We start from the raw sequence: 21,433 nt of genomic DNA, 5'->3' as shown, positions 1-21,433 counted from the left end.
GTGCTGTTATCTGTCCAGTGTCCTTGAAGGCTTTACTCTGCCTGCTCCTAGCTTCCCGCTGGAAATGTAACCGTTGCTTTTCGCCCGTGTCTTCAGGTGCTTGCCTACTGGCTTTACCGTATCAGGGGGTCATGTATGAAGGGGGTATATCTGAAGGTTCAAATCATTAGCCCGCCACTCCTGACACAAGTGCTCATGGTGTCCTGAGTACGAGCTCTCAATAAACTGAAACTTCTGAAGGGACGTTGTTGAGTGTCTTGACTGGGAAGCCTGACACACTGCAGCCCTGAGGGATCGTGCGCTGCTCGGCAGGGCAGGCTTGATGACGGCCCACCGTGTTTGGGGGAGGGGAGCGTAAGTGTAACTGTTGGGGTACCTGCAAGTCAGTAAGAAGACTTTGGAGGGTTAGAGGATGCACGTTATTCTCTCCATTTCTACAGAAATCCCTGATCCACCCCAGGGACCCAATAATGCGAAGAGGTACTTTGGAGTCACAGCAGAGAGCAGACCTGTGATTGCTCCTGCAGACCCACACCTTCAGCCTCCCCCTGTCACTGTGCTGTTATCAGAAGAAGAAGAGGAGGAGGAGGAGGAGGAGGAGGAGACTGGATTTATACCCCGCCCTTCACTACCCAAAGGAGCCTCAGAGCAGCTGACAAACTCCTCTCCCTTCCCCGCCCCACAACAGACACCCTGTGAGGTAGGTGGGGCTGAGAGAGCTCTTGACAGAAACTGCTCTTTTTCAAGGACAGCCCTTATCAGAACTACGGCTTGCCCAAGGTCATCCAGTAGGTGCAAGTGGAGGAATAGGGAATCGAACCCGGCTCTCCCAGATTAGAGTCCGGGCACTTAACCACTACACCAAAGGTCCAGGAAGATACTATTTGACCTATCACAGAAGATCACATGGTGCTATGTAGTCTAGGGTTCCCAGCTCCGGGTTGGGAAATACCTGGAGGCTTACGGGGCAGAGCCTAAGGAAGGTGGGTTTTGGGGAGGGGAGGGACTTCAATGGGGTATAATGCCACAGAGGCCACCTGAGGGTTGCCAGCCTCCTGTTGGGGCCTGGAGATCTCCTGCTTTTACAACTGATCCCCAGCTGACAGAGATAGGCTTGCCAAGTCCCCCCGGGGGGCAGGTAACCCCCCTCAACCCCAAACCCAAAACGCGTGACGTGCCTAGCATGAGCATGTCCCCCGGAGGTGACGTGATCGTGTTGGGCACGTTGGGGGCGGGGCCACAATCATCCGAGGGAAAACTATGGTTTTCCCTCAGATGATTCTGGCCCTGCCCCCAACGTGCCCAACACGATCACGTCACTTCCGGGTGACGTCATCGCGGCGCGCGCAGGGACTCCTGGACCAGCGCTGGACTCCTCCACTCTTCTCAAGGTAAGGACTTGGCAACCCTAGACAGAGATCAGCTCCCCTGGGGAAAATGGCTGCTTTGGAGGGTGGGCTCTATGGCCTTGTACCATGCTGAGGCCCCTCCCCTCCCCCAAACCCCGCCCTCTTCTGGATCCACCCCCAAAGTCTTCAGGTATTCCCCAACCCACACCTGGCCACCCTAGTCCACCTTCCAAAGCAGCCATGTTCTCCGGGGGAACTGGTCTCTCTTGCCTGGAGATCAGTTGTAATAGTGGGAGATCTCCAGCTCCCACCTGGAGGCTGGCAACCCGAAGGTAGTCTTCCGCAAGAGGCCGAATAGTTCATTCCCAAGACCACTTCAGTTCAGGGCAACAGCAAGGGAGGGGGGAAAGGGACAACACTGAAGCTCCTGCACACACCATTGTTCCTGATCTAGAGTGGGAACGGCTGGTCGGGTTGCCATCCCCACGACGGGGGCGGGGTTTACCCACTTTTGGGGGCTCCAATCCGCCACCACCTAGGCAGGTGGTGGGGGGAGCCCCACCTCCAAACAGTCCTGTCCACGCCAACATGCCCGACATGATGAGGTCACCTGGAGGTGGTATAATCATGCAGGGCATGTTGCGGGGAGGATGCTCTAGCGTTTGAGGGGAAAGCTCTATGGTTACCATAGAGGTTTTTTCCCTCACATGCTAGAGTGTCCCCTCGTAATGGGGGGGGGAGAAAAGTCCCAGGGAAGAAGAGAGCCCCCCCCCCACTGCCAGCAGCCAGGTAAGACCTGGCAACCTTAACAGCTGGGGTGAGACTCACGGAGACCACACAAGCCACATTTGATGCAAATCACATTCCCAGTCTGTGAAGTCAGCCCTTAGGAGCATGCCTCGAAAACGTAAACTTGTAAGCCTTAGCCTGGAAAGAATATTGGCATATTGTGTTTTACCTGGAGGCTCTTCCCCAGAGTTTGCTTGCATACCTGGGCTTGGAGTTGCTCGTCATGCTTTGTTGAGAATTCGGTGCGGCAATGTGGGGGCACGTCCATTTCAGCAATGATCTTTTGGATCTGGGCCTGCATCGCATCGCATTCCTCCGAGGTGAAAAAGCCTTCAAGAGCCAGGAAGCCATCTCTGTGGAACTGGAAAACAGCATGCTAGAGTCCAGGCTCTGCTGGAGGGAGAACTCTTCAAAAGCCCCCCACGTGGTCCATCAGGGCAGCAGCTCTGGAAGGTCAGCAAGAGTCAACAACGCAGGGAGGAGCTGCAGAAAGCCCGCCCGCCTGCCCCTTGTCTGGTACCACTGACAGGACCAGAGGAAAAGGTTTTGCCCAAACAGCCTTGCCACGATTTTCCTTTCTGTGCACACCGGCCAATGTTCCCTGTAAGCAAACATTCTACTTTCTGAGCTACTGGCATCAAAGTTGTGAGCGAGCAATTTGGCTGCTGCATTAATTAGTTTGCCCTGGAGCCCTCCTTCCTGAGTTGAGACAAAAATGGGTGAGCTAGTGGCTAAAAAGCTGTGAACTAGCTCACGTTAACTCAGCTTAGAGGGAACACTGGCACGCCCTCCCATTTCCTTTATCTGTTTCCAACACAATTGTCTTAATTTATCCCTCTGTGCATGTTCAGAACTTGAGGCATGCAAATTTTACATCTGCAGATAATGAATGGGGGGGGGCTGCTAGGAACCACAGGAGAGGGGGGCGGTTTAGAACCCCTCAGAATGCCCCTCCTTGCGGAGGTTTCAAAAGGCCGATTTCTCCTCCTTCTCCCGAGCCAGTGCAGCTGGCAGACCACTGGTTGGATATATGCGCTCTAACGGCCACTTGGCAGCTGTGTGAAACAGGATGCTGGACTATATGGACCACTGGGCTGACCCAGCAGAGTTTTCTTGATCTAATTGAGCCAAACTGGGATTTTTGCGCACACCAGGATTCGATGCTTACATCTGGTAGACTGAGAGTCCCCAAGCCTTTTTGGGCCTGTGTGCACCTTTGGAATTCAGACTAGAGATGTAAAATTTCCAAAAATTTGGAAGCTCAGGAAAAAAAACACGTGTTTTTTTTTTCCGGGGAAAAACGGAAATTTTCAGAAAAATTGAAAAAAATGCTACATTAGCACTTCTTTCTTCTTTTCCAGATTGAAAGTCATTCTGTTACTTTAGGAACATAAAATATGACTATGGACATTTTTACTTGGCATGAAATTATCACAACTAGCCTATTAAAAATAGAGTGCATCCAAACAATTATTACAAACAGAATACCCACCCACATGCAAAAACAAAACTGAAACCTTTTTCTTTTCTTGTGACAACAGCACCTCCTAAAGGAAGAAATACATCTTGCTCTTGCATTGGAGAGTTCAGTCTGTAACCTAGGACTTGCTTGTCCTCAGTGCACAGAAATTAGATCAATCTGATACCATATATATATATATATATATATTAGAAATGATTTGGAAAATCTTTGAACACCTTGTCTCAAAACATTTTATTCATCATGTTAAAATAAAATGTTCTATAATCAATTTTTTTTTCAATTTTTCCAATTTTGGGGAAAAAACCAAAAAAGGCTTCAGGAAAAAATGGGGGGGGAACAGTCCCCCCCCCGAATTTTTCCTTTTTTTTTTCTCCCAGGGCCTTTACATCTCTATTTCAGATACCTGGTGGTGGGTGCAACTACAAAATTGCTGCCGCAGGAGGCGGAACTGCAGAGGAAGCCGGTGGTCCCTGGCCCTAAAGATATCCGTCTGTCCTCGACCAGGGCCAGGGCCTTTTTGGTCCTGGCCCCAGCCTGGGGGAATTCTGCCGAACACCATCAGGGCCCTGTGGGACCTTATGCAGTTCTGCAGGGGCTGTAAGGCAGAGATGTGCCGCTAAGGCTTTTGGCTGAGGACAGCACCGGTTTTCTTCTTGGCTGGACACCCTTTCTCATGCCTCCTGCTGTTTACCTTTGTTTTGCTCTCTTCCCCCCTGCCTGTGAACTGGCCGGCAGTCTGAAATTGGATTAATTCGTATCGGCCATCTCTTTTCTTCGGATATGTGTTCTTAATGTTTTAATGATTTCATCTGGTTGATTTTTATGGATCCTTCCTTGGACAGCAAGGAGATCAAATCAGTCCTAAAAGAAGCCCACCCTGACTGTGCCCTGGAAGGCCAGAGACTGAAGCTGTAGCTCAAAGACTTTGGCCACCAAATGAGAAGGGAGCCCTCACTGGAGAAGACCCTGATGCTGGGAAAGGCTGAAGGTCAAAGAAGACGGGGACGGCAAAGGATGAGATGGTCAGACAGTGTTATTGAGGCAACGAGCATGAAATTGAGCAAACTCCAGAGCACAACGGAAGACAGGTGGGCCTGGCATGATGTGGTCCATGGGGTCGCGAAGAGTCGGGCTTGACTGTGCAACTGAACAACGACAACATCGTCCAGAGCCTGGCAATATATAAATTAATAAGTGCAGGGAAGAAGTGCGGCAATTAAAAAATACACTTCAAAGAGGAAAAAGAGAGGGTAAAACCAACACTGTGGTGGTAGCTGCCACTGAAACAATGCTGTTTTTATCTGCCCAGCCAGTCAAATCTCTCGTGGCCAGTCAGAAACCCTGCTAGGCAACAGCCCCACATGGCCACACCTGCTTTCAAAAATTAGTTGGTGGGCACCAGGAAAGGTGTCGGTGGGCACCATGTTGGGAACCCCGTGGTAGATTGACCGTGGTTCATGGTGAAGTCTGAATGCTGTCCTCCTGTCCACTTTTGACTGCATGTTGCCTTTTATAGGAACCAAGAAGATTACTTCTTGATGGACTGGCAGATTTCAGGCTTAGCAGAGGTCTTTACTTAACACAGAGGAAGCACAGAGTGAAAATAACATTCTAGCCAAGAGAATGAGGCCCAGGGCTTCCTAAGAAGTTTTCAGTCTCAGCATGGTATCTTTAGATATTAATGTGATCAGAGGAGAACACAGAAGCCACTCCACAAACCAATCATTGCTAAATGCAATTGCAGGGGGGAAAGAAAAATTATTTGCAAATCAGGCACGACTTTCAGTACTACAGACATACACTTACACTCTCTCTCTCTCTGAACAGCAAGACTTTTAATTAGGTATTACACAACTGTTGTTTTTCTCTGGGCCAGCTCGCTTACTTGCAATCGTTTGCCCTCTGCGGCTTGACGCTTTCTTCTCTTACCTGAGAAATCTGCTCCTGAGTGACAAACGCCATCGGAGATTTTTCAAAAAGAGAAAACGAAGCCCTCTGCCAACTGCTGTCTTCTCCCAGAGCTGCTCATTCTCCACCTCTCCAGCACCATGTGACAGAAGGATGAGGGAAATCCAGCTGGTTACGCAAACCAAAGGATCTCAGAGGCCCCTTCGAAAGGACTTTGGCTCATTTCTCTCTGGACTCGGGTGTCTGATTCAGCCTGGGTGCATCTTTTTGCCTTCAGGGGGGCGTAGAAGGAACATTGTAAAAGATCCGAGGAGTAATGCCAGTCCAAGAGAGAGCCGGTCCAAGAGGCGAGTGCCAAAGTGGGGAGGATCTGTCAAATCCTCTTTGAATCCCAGCTGCAGAGTCAATAATGCCCTCTGATAGCGCTGAGGGAAAGTCTTGCTGCCCCTACAGCTGGGCCCTGTTTATTTACAGTACTTATTGTCGCCTCTGGATTTTAAAAAATAGCATGAAGTGGCTCACAACATTAAAAAACAGAACTGTCCAAAGCTAAAATATCAACCAGACTATTTTAAAAGGAACAGAATTAAAACAGTAGCGACAATCCACATTTAAAAAGCAACGTTTCAAAGGTGAGGCATAGCAGTACGATTTCCTTTGACCAAAAATGGAGCCAGCATAAAAGAACACCCGCAACAGTTCTTGTCTCCATCCCCGGGACACAAAATTAGTATTGATGAGATTTTGAGTTGTGATAAATAAAGTGCTCAAATGATAAGCTACACAAAAAGGGTCAAGGTAGCAATGTGAATAAATAAAAAGTAATTAATATATACAAGTAGACCTGCATTTTAGAGGATGGTGGTATAAATTTGATGTAGACTCTTCTGTGGAATTGAAGGATAGCATTCATCTTTTTTGTTTAAATTGTTGAATATGGGCTCTTTTTGTAGCAGGAACTCCTTTGCATATTAGGCCACACCCCCTAATGTAGCCAATCCTCCAAGAGCTTACAGAGCTCTTCTTACAGGAGCTACTGTAAGCTCTTGGAGGATTGGCTACATTAGGGGTGTGTCGCTTAATATGCAAATGAGTACCTGCTACAAAAAGAGCCCACCGTTTACTGCTTTCAGTTGAAGGCATGACACATTTGAACATGTATAAATAGCAGGCAGTTGTCATGGGTAGTGGCGCTCGGGCCAATTTAAATCACCCTTCGCCGGGCATTGAGAAGTTACTGTCGGGTTCAAATACTGGGAAAGGACACATTACATTTTTATAACAATCTCTATAGAGAAGGCTCAGGGGCCACACCGTGGTATTCAAACTGACTTCCCCTCTTCCGGAAGCCAATGAACACCCCACCCCCATTCAGAACAACATAGGTAGGGACAGGGCTTTTTTTTGTAGAAAAAGCCCAGCAGGAACTCATTAGCATAATGGGCCACACCCAACAGCACAACCAATTAGCATATTAGGCCACACCCCATGACAGCACAGCTCATTAGCATATTAGGCCACACACCCCTTGTTACCAGAAGTGTGGTCATCCAGCCACACCCATCGTTTGCTTCTTATTCTGTTTACTTTGTTGTCAAAACCCAGGGCTTTTTTGTAGCAGGAACTCCTTTGCATGTTAGGCCACACACCCCTAATGTAGCCAATCCTAATGTGTTTCTGCTGTTGGGTGTGGCCTATTATGCTAATGAGTTCCTGCTGGGCGTGGCCAACTCGGGAGCCAGCCGGAACTCCGTTCCTGTGCGTTCCTGCCCAAAAATAGCCCTGGATAGGGATGCCAGCCTCCAGGTAGGAGTCCCAAATATACAAATTCCACTAGTAGAAAACACCATCAAAGATTGCCAAAACAATATATTAAACAATTATAAAGTTATGTTGTCGAAGGCTTTCACAGACGGAGTTCATTAGCTGTTGTATATTTTCCGGGTTGTCTGGCCGTGGTCTTGGTCCTGTTTTTTAAGCCCATGTTATTGCCATGTTATCTATATATTTGATGCGAATGGGCCCTTATATATGTTTTAAAATTTGTAATTAATAAATACATGTATCTTTTTAATATATTTTCTACATTCAGTTTTTAATATTGGCCCTCTTTTTTCACATTTTTACTAACCTTTGTTAGGTTCTGAATTTTAGTGTTAAGGTTCAGTTTTTTGCCCTTTCTGTCCCTGTTTGGCATTGTTTCGCCAGTAGCTGTGACTGGCATCCTGATGTATAACACAGAAAGACGGAGTACTCTCTGTGTCAAGGATAGTGTTTAGATTAGTAAAGAGCCCTTTAAATGGGACTAATCTAAATTGGATGCACCTGTTTCTCTCCCTGTTGAGCTTTAAATTGGCATGCATCTTCGTCTGTATCTTTGAGAACCTATGATTAGCTTCTTACACCATGAACCTTGTGGTCTGTTGAAATTGCTGAAATCAGGGTGAGTGTATTTTTCAGGCATGTTTTTTTTAAACAATTCTTTTTTTCATACGTGTTTTTGTGGCTAGGCATTTGTGTAAATCTCTTCACAGTCCCACTTACACAGCCGGCAAACTGAAGAAGTCGAAGGAAACACATCTTCCAAATATCTAGAATGGGTGTCTTTGCAAAGGCTGTTTGGAATATGTTATGACTATGTGGACTCCGCCAATCAAGTTATCAAGTTACACTGAGTACGTGGACTTTATGTCTTATCTTCAAAGGAGGAAATATTGTATCTTATGCCTTATTATAGTTACAGTATACATAAATATTGTTGTTGTGACACCACCAACTTTATAATTGCTTGATATATTGTTTTGGCAATCTTTGATGGCGTTTTCTACTAGTGGAATTTGTATATTTGGGACTCCTGTGACACTAGTCTTTTCCCCTTGTTGTTTGGAACCTCCGAATAAGGGCTGGCCTGAAGCTCTTCTGAAATTACAGTTGATCTCCAGATGACAGAGATCAGTTCCCCTGGAGAAAATGGCTGCCTTGGAGGATTGCCTCCCTGGTACAATACTCCACTGAGCTCCTTCCCTAACTGAAACACCACTCTCCCCAGGCTCCACCCCCAAATCTCCAGGTATTTCCCAAGCAGGAGTTGGCAACCTTAGTAGGGGAAAGCAGGGGTTCTGCTGTGAGAGGTGGAATCAGCAGATCCAGGCAGCTCATTTTACTCCCACAGCATCTTCCCACTGTTTTGGGAAGTCATAATTTTAACCAGGGGTCATTTCCTGCAGGAGCGGAGCTCCGGCAGTAAAGAGCCCAGGGGGCGGGCACATGCAACAAGCCCCACCCCCTGCTCCCAGCAGCCCTCAGTCAGAGCAAGAAGCAGCAAGGTAAGCTGGAAAGCCCCCCCCCGGCCCCCCAGTCCAAAACAGTCCAGTGGCACCTTTAAGACCAAGTTTTATTCAGGTGCAAGCTCTCCCTCCTCTGCGAGGACAGATCTGCACGTCCCCCCCCCAATAGCTAGCAATCCAAAACAGTCCAGTGGAGCCTGAGCAGTGGGTGTTGCCTTCTGACACACTTCCGGTGATGTCAGGGGGTGTGGCACGTGCAAATGAGTTATGCTAATGAGCTCCTCAACCTCTTTTTCTACAAAATGACCGAAACATTTCCAGTCATAATTTAGCCTAATTTGGGTGAAAAAATACTATCATTGTGGGGAAGGGGGAGCAGAAAATCGAATGGGGCCAAGGGCTGTTTTGCGGTCCTCGAGTGGAAGAAAGGGAACTCCAAAAAAGCACCCTCCCTGCCTGCTTGGTCCCACCCTGAGGTAAACATCTGCAGAATTCTGAGCAAGAGAACCGCATGAAGAGGGGAAAGTTAAACAGCTTCACCCCCTTTGAAACATACCCTTTCTGTCTTTTTTTTTTTAAGTCAAGAAGACAATCGTGGAGTTTGTATACAAGTTCTGTCTTCATTTTCCCTCCCCTCAGACCCCATCAATGAAAACCAACGTGCTGCGGAGAAGAGAATAAAGCTAAAACCCTGAGATGCTTGTTTTCTATGAGCATCGGTTGGTTTGTTTGTTTTGGCATGGTGGAGCATTGAGCCGTGTGAACTTCCACCTGCAGTTTGCACAATGCAGCCTGAGCAGATTTCCTTGTCTCTCCTTTTCTTTCGAAGGGGTAAACAAGGCAGCCTCCATGGGTGCCAAGTGACAAAGCAATGAGTCGGCCAGGAGCAAAATTCCCATGGCAACGGCTACCTGTTCTCTTTGTAAGAAAAGAAGGGGACACATTCCTTAGCTCGACCAGAGATTAGAAAGAAGTTTCTAAAGACAATGCTGACTGTACCAAAGACAGACAACACATTATGGAATGTCTGGAGCAGGAGCCATTCTTTACAATGCAGTGGGTGCAAAGCCAGGGTTCTCTTTGTATACTTGTTTGCACCCAGATGATCAACATTTGCATTCTGGAGCAGCTTTCTTTAAAAAGCAAAACACCAACCAACTCCGCAACTTTAATTTCAGTTAGGAGGAGCAAGTGACTGGCCCTTGTAGCTAACAGGGGAACATTTGAAAGTGCAGGAGGCTGAAGTTGGTTCCTTATTCGCACTTCCTTATTCATTATCACACACTTCTGGTGATGTCAGGGGGTGTGGCATATGCTAATGAGTTATGCTAATGAGTTCCCCTAGCTCTTTTTCTACGAAATGACCCCTGCGTGTAGTCATTCAGAAACACTGAGAGTGAGTTGGAAAGCTCTGAACCCCAAAATAACTGCACTTTGGAGCAGCTGGCACCAGAACCGTGCTTTGGACCAGGATACAGCATATTTCCTCTCGAAGGGGAGAGTCCTGTGAATGTGGGGTATATGATATGTGGTGGTTCAGACCTTATTTTGGGGTTCAGAGCTTTCCAACTCACTCTCCTTAGTGTTTCTGAATGACTACACGAATAAGGAATAAGGAAGTGCGAATAAGGAACCAACTTCAGCCTCCTTGAAAGTGCAGCAGAAGAAACTGAAAGGGCGGAGAAGGCGATTTCTCTGTCCTCTTTACAGATCTGTCCTTTAAAACTGAACTTTGTGGGGGTTTTGCCTCCAGTTCTTCTATTTTTGGACTTTACCCCTTCAGTCCCTGCTGAAGTGGATTTTACCAAATGCCGAGGTCTGGAATCTTTCTACTCAGCACCGATTATCCCTCTGAGCTGTAGAGTCTTGTGAGCAAAAATTCTACTTGGTGAGCCACTGGCATTAAAGTTCTGAGTGAGCGATTTGGCTGCTGCGTAAATCAGTTTGCTCTGGAGTCCTCCTTCCTGAGCTGAGACAAAAATCTGTGAGCTGGAGGCTAAAGAACTGTGCCCTGGCCTGGGAAGTCACCAGTTCAAATCTCATCTCAGCTGCAAAAGTCAGTGGGCAATCCACGCTGTCTTAGGGGTGCCAACTCTGGGTTGGGAAATTCCTGGAGATTTGGGGGTGCAGCCTGGGGACGTTAGTGGACCTCATCGGGGTATAATGCCATATGGTGCACCGCCCCAAAGCAGCCATGTCCTCCACGGGACCTGATCTCTAGTCTGGAAATCAATCATAATTCTGGGAGATCTCCAGGCCCCACCTGGAGGTTAACAACCCCACTCTCAGAATCTTCTATCTACACCACTTGCCTACCTTAAAAGGCTGTTGTGAGAATTAATGTGATAAGGGCCATATAAATGCTAAGCACTGACCACAGGAGCAATTGTTTTATAGAAAAAGCAGGCTGATAGTGGCATTGCAATCTCCTCCCAGTGAATGAATGAGTGCTCCTCTCTTCACCCATTTATATCTTTGACTACCTTCAAAGATAGGAGCTGCGGTGGCTCAAGTGGTTAAGACGCTGAACTACAGGCTGTGGAAGGTCATTAGTTCAGCAGTTCACGACCCGGGTGCCGCAAGACGGGGTGAGCTCCCATCTCTAGTTCCAGCTCCTGCCAACCTAGCAGTTCGAAAGCAAGAAATTGCAAGTAGATAAATAGGGACCACTTCGATGGGAAGGTAACAGCGTTCCGTGCGCCTTGGTGTTTAGTCATGCCGGCCCCATGACCACGGAAACGTCTTTGGACAGCGCTGGCTCTTCGGCTTTGAAACGGAGATGAGCACCGCAACCCTAGAGTCGGATTCGACTGGCTTTTGAGCAAGGGAACCTTTACCTTTACCTTCAAAGATAACAGAAACCTCTTCAGGAGGGAGATGCTGATGCCCAATATTTGCCTGAACAGGACGGTCAGCCTGAAGACTTTCATTTCAAACTTGTCCACCTTTCCAGATTGTCCTTCCATCTCTGTCCCCTCGGTCCACCTGCCATGCTCTCCTTTGACATCTGTCCACCCATTCCAAAGAAGTCCTGCAAAATCCCCATCCGGACCTCTACACTTCAAGGTCATCTCCATTTGGACACCAGATGGCATTCCGGCAAAGGAGATGGCTTTTGTTTGAAGGCCCAAGGACTGGTTTTTGTTCTGCAAAGGCAGAGAACAGTGTGTTGTGCCAACACCTGCAGGGGGAGGGCACACACAACCCAAAGCAGGAAGGAACATTCAGTGCTCCACGAACACACAACCTGAATTTTGCTAGCATTAACATATTTCTGGGAACAATTACCTTAATGCATCGCTCTAAGAGACTGGTAGCAGATTTATCTTTTGCCTGCCGGGATGCAGGAGGCTCTAGGGGTCAAACGCGGATTTCCAGACACTGAGCTGCTATATAGATATATTCGAGACTCATACGCTCACGGAGAGTCTAGAAGGTGGTTCTTGGGGAGGGATAATCAAAGGTACCAGTAGTCCCCCAGTGGTATTTTGGGTTATTGTTTTAGCAACTATCTTGCACTAGTTTGCTAATATCAAGGAAAAGGAGTATGGCTTTTCATTGCAAACCACACCAAATGCACACTCACGAAAAAAGTGGGAGAAATAAGGCTGCCAGGTCCCCCCTGGCCACTGGTGAGGGATGGGGGGGGGGTCGGGTTGCCAGCTCCAGGTTGGGAAGGTCCTGGAGATGTGGGGCTGGAGCCTGGGGATAACAGGGGCCTCAGTGGGGTGCAGTGCCAGGGAGTCCCACCCTCCACAGCATCCATTTTCTCCAGGGGAACTGATCTCTTTAGTATGGAGATGAGCTGTAATTCCAAGGGATCCCCAGGTCCCACCTGGAGGCTGGCATGAAACTGGAGACTAAATTGATGTGCTACAGGCGTGTAAAGATATTACATAGACAAAACAATATAGATTATTTTAACATTGCAGGGGAATCATAATATTCAAGAAAAAAAAAACCCTGATCCATATATTTGCCAAAGATTCCTCACCCAGCCTGGGCTAAGGACCTTTGGGTAGATGGGTGGCGGCAGCACCACACAATTACAAAAAACCCCAGTGTGTGGCTACCCCCACACTAGTTTAGTAGGCTACCACCAGCTCTTTTTATCTCTCCCAACAGCTTAGGAGCAAAAGGGAAAGTCTCCCAGCCTTTCAGGGAAATTAACAAGAACGTCAACCCGGCAGAGTAGGCCTGCAGAACCAGTTTCCCAAACAAAAGAGAAGTTACCTGGTAGGCGGCCACTGGATCTTAAACACTGGAATTAGACTGAGGTCAGTTGAAGGTAAAAACCACAAGCAAGTAACCCCCCCCCCCGCCTATATGTAATGGTTGGTAAAGTCTGTTTCAATGTATCTGAAGAAGTGTGCATATACACAAAAGCATTACATTTAATTAAACTTTGTTGGTCTTAAAAGTGCCTGTGGACTCAAATTTTATCCTAGAGACCATAAAGGACTTACATGTATACAGTGTTGCTCTCCAAGATCATTTAAAGTTTGCTTTGTGTGTGCTTTCTGACCCGCAAGAAACTTGGATGCCATTTAAGGAAGAGGCTACCCACCAGCAAACAGTCATAGGAGATTTTGCAATAGAAATTTTTGTGAAAATGAGAATATCTGAGTGAGCCTCAAATGGTAATGGGGGGGGGGGGGACAATCGTTTGCGTTTTATGTCCTACTTCGAATAACATTCCAAACAGCCCTGTTAGGTAAGACAACACTATCTCTGTGCTGTAGAGGGAGGGTCGAGAAAGTACACATAGTTAAGGCAGTGGTGGCGAACCTATGGCACGGGTGCCAGAGGTGGCACTCAGAGCCCTGTGGGCACGCGTGCCATCGCCCCAGCCAGGCCCAGACCATCATTAAAGTGTCGAATTCTCTGCCAAATAATTTTAAGTAAATGAAAGCATTTGGGATTGCTTTCCTTCCTTTGTTTGGATCATCTTAAGTTAATGTATGAGTTGTTTTTTCTAAAGTAAAACCTCAGTATTCAGGTAAAATTGCTGTGTTGGCACTTTGCGAAAAATAAGTGGGTTTTGGGTCGCAGTTTGGGCACTCGGTGTCAGGTTCCAAGTTCAGGGACATACCCTTCAGCCCAGAAGAAAACTCAACCATTTCTTCCACCTGAACATTCCGCAGGCCATACACACGGGCGATACCGTCACCAGTGGAGAGAACACGCCCCGTTTCTTCCAGCTCGGCAGAAGTATCAGCACTAAGAATGCGTTGCTTCTTGGTGCTGATACTTTCTTCTGCACTGGTCTTGTAAACCAGGGGTCGCGAGTTCAAATCTTGCTGGGGCCTCCACACTCGGTCTCTAAAAGGTTCGCCATCACTGGTCTAAGGCTTCCTAGTGAATTTGTGGCACAGTGACCTTTCACCCAGGAACCTTTTAAATGGATCACTGTTCAGTTTCCTAGTCACTTCACTACACCAGCTCTGGGGGCTTCAGAGAGCCAATGGAAGGGTATTGCTTCCCTACTTTGCTACTGCTACCACCGTGTACCTCTGAAACTGGAACTCAAGAGGAATTCGGAAGCCCTGCAGAGGTGAAATGCATTTCTATACCGCAGCCAACAGCCGAAAGAAGTCACACGTTATATTGATCAGTTATCACAAAGAGCCATTTCTGGTTGGCAAAAATGAACCTGTTGGTGAATTGGACCCTGGCCAGTTAACAACAGAGGAGGGCCGCCGTTTTACATTTACCACCAAAGGTACAAAGATGGATGAAAACTTACTTAAGACTGGCCAAGGCTGAAGTCTGGTGGAACAGTGCACGGTCTTCCATCACAAGACCTCTGCCCAACCCCCCCACCCCAGAACTGAATGGAATACTTGCTGGCTCCACTGACTCACATGAAAAGTAGACAGACTCCGAAGTCAGGGCTTTTCTATATCCTGAAATTATTTTGTTAGCGTGGCAGCTAAGAACTCGGGGTCGGGGGTTAACAGTGGGAGGGCTTCTAATGTCCTGGCCCCACTGGTGGACCTCCTGATGGCACCTGGTATTTTTGGCCACTGTGTGACAAAGTGCTGGACTGATCCAACATTGGCGTCTCTTATGTTCTTAACTTTCTTATTTATTTATTTATTTATTTTATTTCTACCCCGCCCTCCCCGCGAACGGGCTCAGGACGGCTCACAAAAAGGGCACCGTGTGCCAATATAAAACAGTAAAACACCGTGAACACATAAAAACAACCATTATCAAAATAAAGTGCTCAGCGGTGTTATTAAAGCATTCAGTCAGAGCAAGATGGTAGCCTGTAGATGAAGCTCCGAGCCGGATTTGGCAGTACGGTCAGTCGAAGCACTGTGGCTTGATCTCATAATGGGCTATCCCAATACCCCATGTTCCCATGGGGTAGTTGGTGGTGGTGGTGGCAGCAGCTCCTAATTGAAAGCCTGGCGGAAGAGCTCTGACTTGCAGGCCCTGCGGAACTGATCTCCTCCGGGAGCTCATTCCACCAGGTAGGAGCCGCCACTAAGAAGGCCCTGGTTGCCACAAGCCTGGCCTCCCTGGGGCCTGGAATCATTAATCAATATTGGGCCCCTGACCGTAGTGCTCTCTGGGGTATGTAGGGAGAAAGGCCCATACTTTCTTTCACGAAGATCGGGGAGGGGGACAAAAAGGAACAACGTTTTGGCCCCTTAATAGGTTCCTCTGCAGCCACTGGTAAAGCTTATGATTTGCACGCAGAAAGTTCTAAGTTCCCCTACCTTTCATCTCCCTTCAGAGGGCAGCCAGCAGGTGTTGTCAAGAACCTCTGCCTAAGATCCGTCAATACCATGGTGAGATCATGGACTCATGGGCCTGACTCTGCACAATCTCCATTGCCCCAGAAGGTCGGACCAGAACCAAGAGGTTGAAATTAAATCAGACGTGTTCTCAGCTAAACATTGGGAAGAACTTCCTGACAGTTAGAGACGGTTCCTCAGTGGGACAGGCTTCCTGGGGAGGTGGTGGGCTCGCCTTCTTTGGAGGTTTTTAAACAGAGGCTACGGTGGCTCAAGTGGTTAAGATGCTGAACTGCAGGCTATGGAAAGTCGGTAGTTCAGCAGTTCGAGGCCCGGGTGCCGCATGACGGAGTGAGCTCCCGTCTCTAGTTCCAGCTCCTGCCAACCTAGCAGTTCGAAAGCAAGACATTGCAAGTAGATAAATAGGGACTACTTCGGTGGGAAGGGAACAGCGTTCCGTGCGCCTTGGTGTTTAGTCATGCTGGCCACATGACCATGGAAACGTCTTCAGACAGCGCTGGCTCTTCGGCTTTGAAACGGAGGTGAGCACCGCAACCCTAGAGTCGGACTCGACTGGCTTTCGAGCAAGGGGACCTTTACCTTTACTAGGTGGCCATCATGACAGCAATGCGGATTCTGTGAACTGAGGCAGATCACGAGAGGGAAGGCAGGGAGGGCTGCATCAGTGTTTAGTTCTCGTGGCCCTTCCTTACCCGCCCAGGGAAATGCTGATCGCCGCTTTGGGGTCAGGAAGCAATTTTTCTCCAGGTCAGTTTGGCTGGGAATCCTGGAGGTTTTTGTCATCTTCTGGGCATGGAACAGTGGTCCCTGGAGATGGGGAGGGGGGGGGGTATTTGTGAATTTCCTGCATTGTGCAGGGGGTTGGACTAGATGACCCTGGAGGTCCCTTCCAGCTCTATGGTTCTGTATGTCCGAAATACGTATGTTCACTCTTGAGCAGAGCACCACTTTACAGGATGTTCTCTTTGCATTTAAAACAGACTCAAGTTCGCTTGGGATTTCCACATAGCTTTATTTAAACATTGACAATACCAGAGCCTGGTTAACAGGTTTTGTTTCAGGTTGGGGTTTTCAGCATTGCTAACTATGCGTGTGTCCTTCTCGGAGTACATCCGCCGCAGAAGAAAGGGAAGCTGTAGCAGCAGCTCCCCCCCCCTTCTTTTTAACTGCCAGAACCATTAAAAAATGGGGAGGGGGACATTACAAAAACACCACGCTCGTTTAGCCGAAGCTGAACCTCGTTCTGACAGCTCAAGATTGCTGCATTTCCCCTTCCGTCCCCAAGGTCCCACGTCACCTCAAGGAAGACTCGGCGGCTTCCCTGGACGGAACAGAGCGATTACTAGTTGCAACTGTATACTATGGTTTTCCCATACGTTTTGGGACAGGATTGGTAGCTGTTAAGTCATTTCACTTTCACTGGGCAGGTAAGACTGTAGTGCAAACTCTACGGGTTCCAAAGTGGATTTGCTCCCTTTCCTAGGAATGCCTGCGACGGGGAGCTAAAAAGCCCAAGGAGCGAAGGGGCTTTTTAAATACCTTTTAACACTGAAGAATTAAGAGGGACTGAGGAAAGCAGCTCAGCTCTATCCTCTACGGATCGGCAACCATCCCTCACTGCTGGAACAACTCTGACAAACGACAGCTAAGAATTCCTTGCCCGCCCGTGAGCTGGCAATAACAGACCAGCTGCTATAGAAATCATAAAGCGCGACACGGGAGGGGGGGGGCGCACACACACACGACAGCTTGAAACTGTTGGAAGATGCCGAGGGCACCTCGAGAAAGGAGACGGTCCTGAAGGAAGCATAGACGAAACCTGTGCTCATTTCTGAGTGCCAGGATCGCCAGCACCCGGGATCGCTGTGAACCGGCCTCTAATACTCAGGGAGAAGACCAAAAGGGAGGACTTTTTAAAATCGTTCTAAAAAAATAAAACCCTCCGAAATGCCTTCCAGCCCCACAGGCGACTCCTCGAATTAAATACTGCAGATCCGGCACCCTTCGTATCTCAGATTCCATGGAAACGCAGCCCAGCTAACAACACTGGAGTTGCGACACAAAAATAACAACAACAATAAAATTATCCCGTCGTCCAGTCCAGTCCGTCTGCAGGATACGCATCAAGAGACACAGATCTGAAGGGTGAAACGCACCGGCCTCGGGAACACCACACGAGGGAGGGAAAGCTTTTTTGGAACGTTCTTCGTTTTAAAAAAAGAACCCTGTTTTTTTAATGTAGTGACTAGAAGTAAAATCCATGATATGGGAACGGGGGGATGCCAGCATCAAAATTTAAAAAACGAACGAACACACAACACAAAACCAAGACTCGTTTCCCTCTTAGCTCCTCCAGAAGACTTAACGGATTAGACATTGGTGAAGTTAGTGTGCAACCAAGCCGGTGGGGCTGTGTAGCGTTGAGGGTCGAACCAGGGTTCCTGACCTTGGAACAGACGACATTAAGACACTGGATTCCCGGTCAGAGTTCTAGCGGGGGCGACACAGCAGCAGGCAGCTGGAGCCGGATTGGGACAACCCTCTGTCTTCCCCTCCCCCCACGTTGATCTCAAGGCAGCTTCTTCTCTGATGCTTGCTAGGAGTCGGTGCTGCTAGCAATAGTTCCATTCCTTGGCCGCGACAACGTCCAACTTCCCGTCCCAGGAAGGGCCGCCTCCACTGGTGCCTGCTCCCACTCTCCTCCGGGGAGCCTTCCCTGACCCTGGACCGCCCTCCCCGCCCGCATCCTGCATTCCAAGGGAGCCAAGGCAGCCTCATTCCCAACCCACTGCTACCCATTTCTGTGGCCCTCCTCGGCCAGAGTCTGGTTTTGGCTGGGAGGCTTCTTTCGTTGCATCGGGCGGGAGGGAGGAAGAAGAGCCCGGGGAACAAGGAGGCCTGCAGTTCCCGCGGCTCTTTGGTGGGAGGCGTTTGTTTTCCCCGCGTTTCCTTTCAGGCTTGCTCCTTGTCGGCCCTCCACAGCCTCTCCTTGACCTCCAGGGGCAAGGTATTGAAGAGGTCCTCCTCCACCACCAGCCCGCTGCGCTTCAGCAAGGGGCAGTCGCCCAGCTCCACTGGCAGGCACTCCAGGCGGTTCCCCCGCAGTTCTATCTGGGACAGGCTCGTCAGCTCGCCAACCCGGGAAGGCAGAGACTGCAGCACGTTGTTCCCCAGGTGCAAAGTCCGAAGCTTTCTGCACTGGAAGAGCTCGGGCGGGAGGCTCTCGATCTGGAGGGAGGGAGAAGGAAAGGAAGGAGAATGAGCGATTTTAAATACACACACACAGAGGTAGGGTTGCCAGCCGCCAGATCTCCCGGAATTGCAGCTGATCTCTAGATGAGAGGGATTGTGTCAGACTCCTGCAACAATCAGAATCAACGACTTGTTTATTGATCAGTATTGGCAGAGCGTCTCTACTTCAGGATCTGTGTTAAGACTAGAGCAAAAAGCGCCGGATGGACAGATATACAGGGTTCAAAGAGGGTCACTGGGCGGCAGAGAGCCCATCAAGGTAAGAAGCGGGGCCCGCCAGAATCTAACGGCCCCTCGTTCCCAGAGGATGATGTTACAAACCAGTGTTCCCTCTAAGCTGAGTTAGTGTGAGCTAGCTCACAGTTTTTTTGCCTCTTGAGCTACTGGCATTAATGTTGTGAGCCAGCAATTTGGCTGCTGCATACGTTAGTTTGCTCTGGAGCCCTCCTTCCTGAGAGGAGACAAAAATGTGTGAGCCGGAGGGTAAAAAATTGTGAGCCAGCTCACACTAGCTCAGCTTAGAGGGAACACTGGTTACAACTAGGAACACCAAGGTCATACACACAAACCATACAGATAAGGGAGCATCACCCAGACAGCAAGAAAGCGAAAGTAACATTCCAAATAACCCCTTCCCCCTCCACACCAGCCTTTATGGCAGCGAGCTGACAGATTGTTCCCCGCCCCCAGAAAATGCCTGCACCCTGCTGAGATCCCGCCCCTCCCCTAAACCCCGCCCCTCCCTGGCTCCACCCCCAAACCTCCAGAAGTTTTCCAACCCGGAGTTGGCAACCCTATCGCAGGGTTCACTTTTTTGTTTGTCTACCTTCATCATCCTCAAGATGACTTCCAACAAAGAAAACACAAATGCCTGCAGACAGAACGCAGCAAAAGCACAAAACGTGTGGCAACTCATTCTCCGCCGTCCCCGATGTCCTCAAAGATAACAATTTCTGAACTCCACTAAGGATGTGGCCAGGCGGGACTCGCCGGGGAGGGGACGCCCACGTAGGAGGCTGTACCACTAAAAAGGCCCTTCCTGCAACTTCAAACATTTTGGGGAGGGGGAAATACAAAGCAGGGCCCCGGAACATTACTTGAGGCAGAGAGACGTGCCAAGGAAGCAAGCTCAAAAGAGCAGTCCTGTCGGTTGCAGGAGATGAGCTAGACTGGAGTGCAATGAGATTTTCAGGATATGAGCTCCTTTCATTAGATTTCCAGCCTACGCGAAGAAGGGAGGCTTCGACTTTTGAAAGCTCGTAGCCCAAAGGCCTTGTGGGTCCCTCAGGTCCTGCTGGACTTGAATCCTGCTGGACTTGAATCAGTGGCTCTTAGTCCGCATGGTCCAAGCGATGGTATTCCCAGTAGTCATGTATGGCTGCGAGAGTTGGACTATAAGGAAGGCCGAGCACCGAAGAATAGATTCTTTTGAACTATGGTGCTGGAGAAGACTCTTGAGAGTCCCTTGGACTGCAAGAAGAACAAATCAGTCAATCCTCAAAGAAATCAACCCTGACTGTTCCCTGGAAGGCCAGATAATGAAACTGAAGCTCAAATACTTTGGCCACCCAATGAGAAGAAGGGAGCACTCCCTGGAGAAGACCCTGATGCTGGGAAAGATTGAAGGTCAAAGAAGGCGGGGACGGCAAAGGATGAGATGGTTAGACAGTGTCATCGATGCAACGAACATGAAGTTGAGCAAACTTCAGAGGACGGCGGAAGACAGGAGGGCCTGGAGGGAGCTGGTCCATGGGGTCGCGAAGAGTCGGACTCGACTGTGCGACTGAACAACAACAAAAATAGATAGGGGCTCTGGGGCAAGTGATGCTCTGTATCTTGGTGCTTGGGGGGGGGGGGTCAACAGTGGGAGGGCCTCTAATGTCCTGGCCCCACTGGTGGACCTCCTGATGGCACCTGGTATTTTTGACCACTGTGTGACACAGAGTGTTGGACTGGATGGGCCTTTGGCCTGATCCAACATTGGCGTCTCTTATGTTCTTATGTTCTTAATCTCACTCTTGCCTAGAACGGCAAGCTTACTTTTGGTCAAGTTTGTCAGAAGGTTGCTCTTGCTCATCCCCGCAAAACCTTGTTGGCCTCTAAGGTGCTACTGGAGTTCGGTGCTGTCCTAGTGCAGACCAACATAGCCGCCCTCTCTGAAACGACCTCCGTGCTCTCCCAAACTCTGTTCCTTCTGCTCTAGTTGAGCACCAGAATACGTCTAGCAAATTATGAGCCTCCCATAGTGGTCCCCCCACCCAAAAGGGTACGGGCAGATCACCCACCAGCGTTCGTGCATCTCGGTCAACACCTAACACCTCGGTCAACACCTAACTCCGGAGCTTAATTTGACCTGTGGCCAGAGATGTGAAGGCCCGGGAAAAAACCGGAAAAATTCGGGGGGGGGAATGTTTTTTTCCCAAAGCCTTTTTGTTTTTTCCCGAAATATTGGAAAAATTGAAAAAAGAAAAGAAAAGAAAAAAAATTGATTATGGAACGTTTTATTTTAATATGATGAACAAAATATTTTAAGACCAGGTGTTCAAATATTTTCCAAATCATTTCTAATATATATATATATATGGTATCAGATTGATG

At 48.7% G+C, this 21,433-nt stretch overlaps 2 protein-coding genes across 4 annotated transcripts in view; both read right to left on the bottom strand.

Annotated features, from left to right (window-relative positions):
• PHYHD1 (phytanoyl-CoA dioxygenase domain containing 1) overlaps positions 1-5,657 on the bottom strand; it is a 41,334-nt gene extending 35,677 nt beyond the window's left edge. The window contains exons 1-2 of the mRNA XM_015417420.1: positions 5,551-5,657; positions 2,341-2,499 (exon numbers count right to left, since the gene is read on the bottom strand). Coding sequence (XP_015272906.1) covers positions 2,341-2,499; positions 5,551-5,583 — 192 coding nt within the window. The 5' untranslated portion in view covers positions 5,584-5,657. The remainder of the gene's footprint in view (positions 1-2,340; positions 2,500-5,550) is intronic.
• A 10,926-nt stretch (positions 5,658-16,583) lies between these two features.
• The window catches only part of LRRC8A (leucine-rich repeat containing 8 family member A), a 58,003-nt gene continuing 53,153 nt past the window's right edge, over positions 16,584-21,433 (bottom strand). For all 3 annotated transcript variants that reach the window (XM_015417423.1, XM_015417424.1, XM_015417425.1), the window contains one exon: positions 16,584-18,811. In XM_015417423.1, the coding sequence (XP_015272909.1) occupies positions 18,536-18,811 (276 nt within the window). In that variant the 3' untranslated portion in view covers positions 16,584-18,535. The remainder of the gene's footprint in view (positions 18,812-21,433) is intronic.

Source organism: Gekko japonicus, unplaced genomic scaffold, assembly GCF_001447785.1.
Source record: "Gekko japonicus isolate JY-2015 unplaced genomic scaffold, Gekko_japonicus_V1.1 scaffold2647, whole genome shotgun sequence".
Lineage (NCBI taxonomy): Eukaryota > Metazoa > Chordata > Lepidosauria > Squamata > Gekkonidae > Gekko > Gekko japonicus.
Note: the sequence above shows the minus strand (reverse complement) of the source record. Positions and strands in the feature narration are given on the sequence as shown.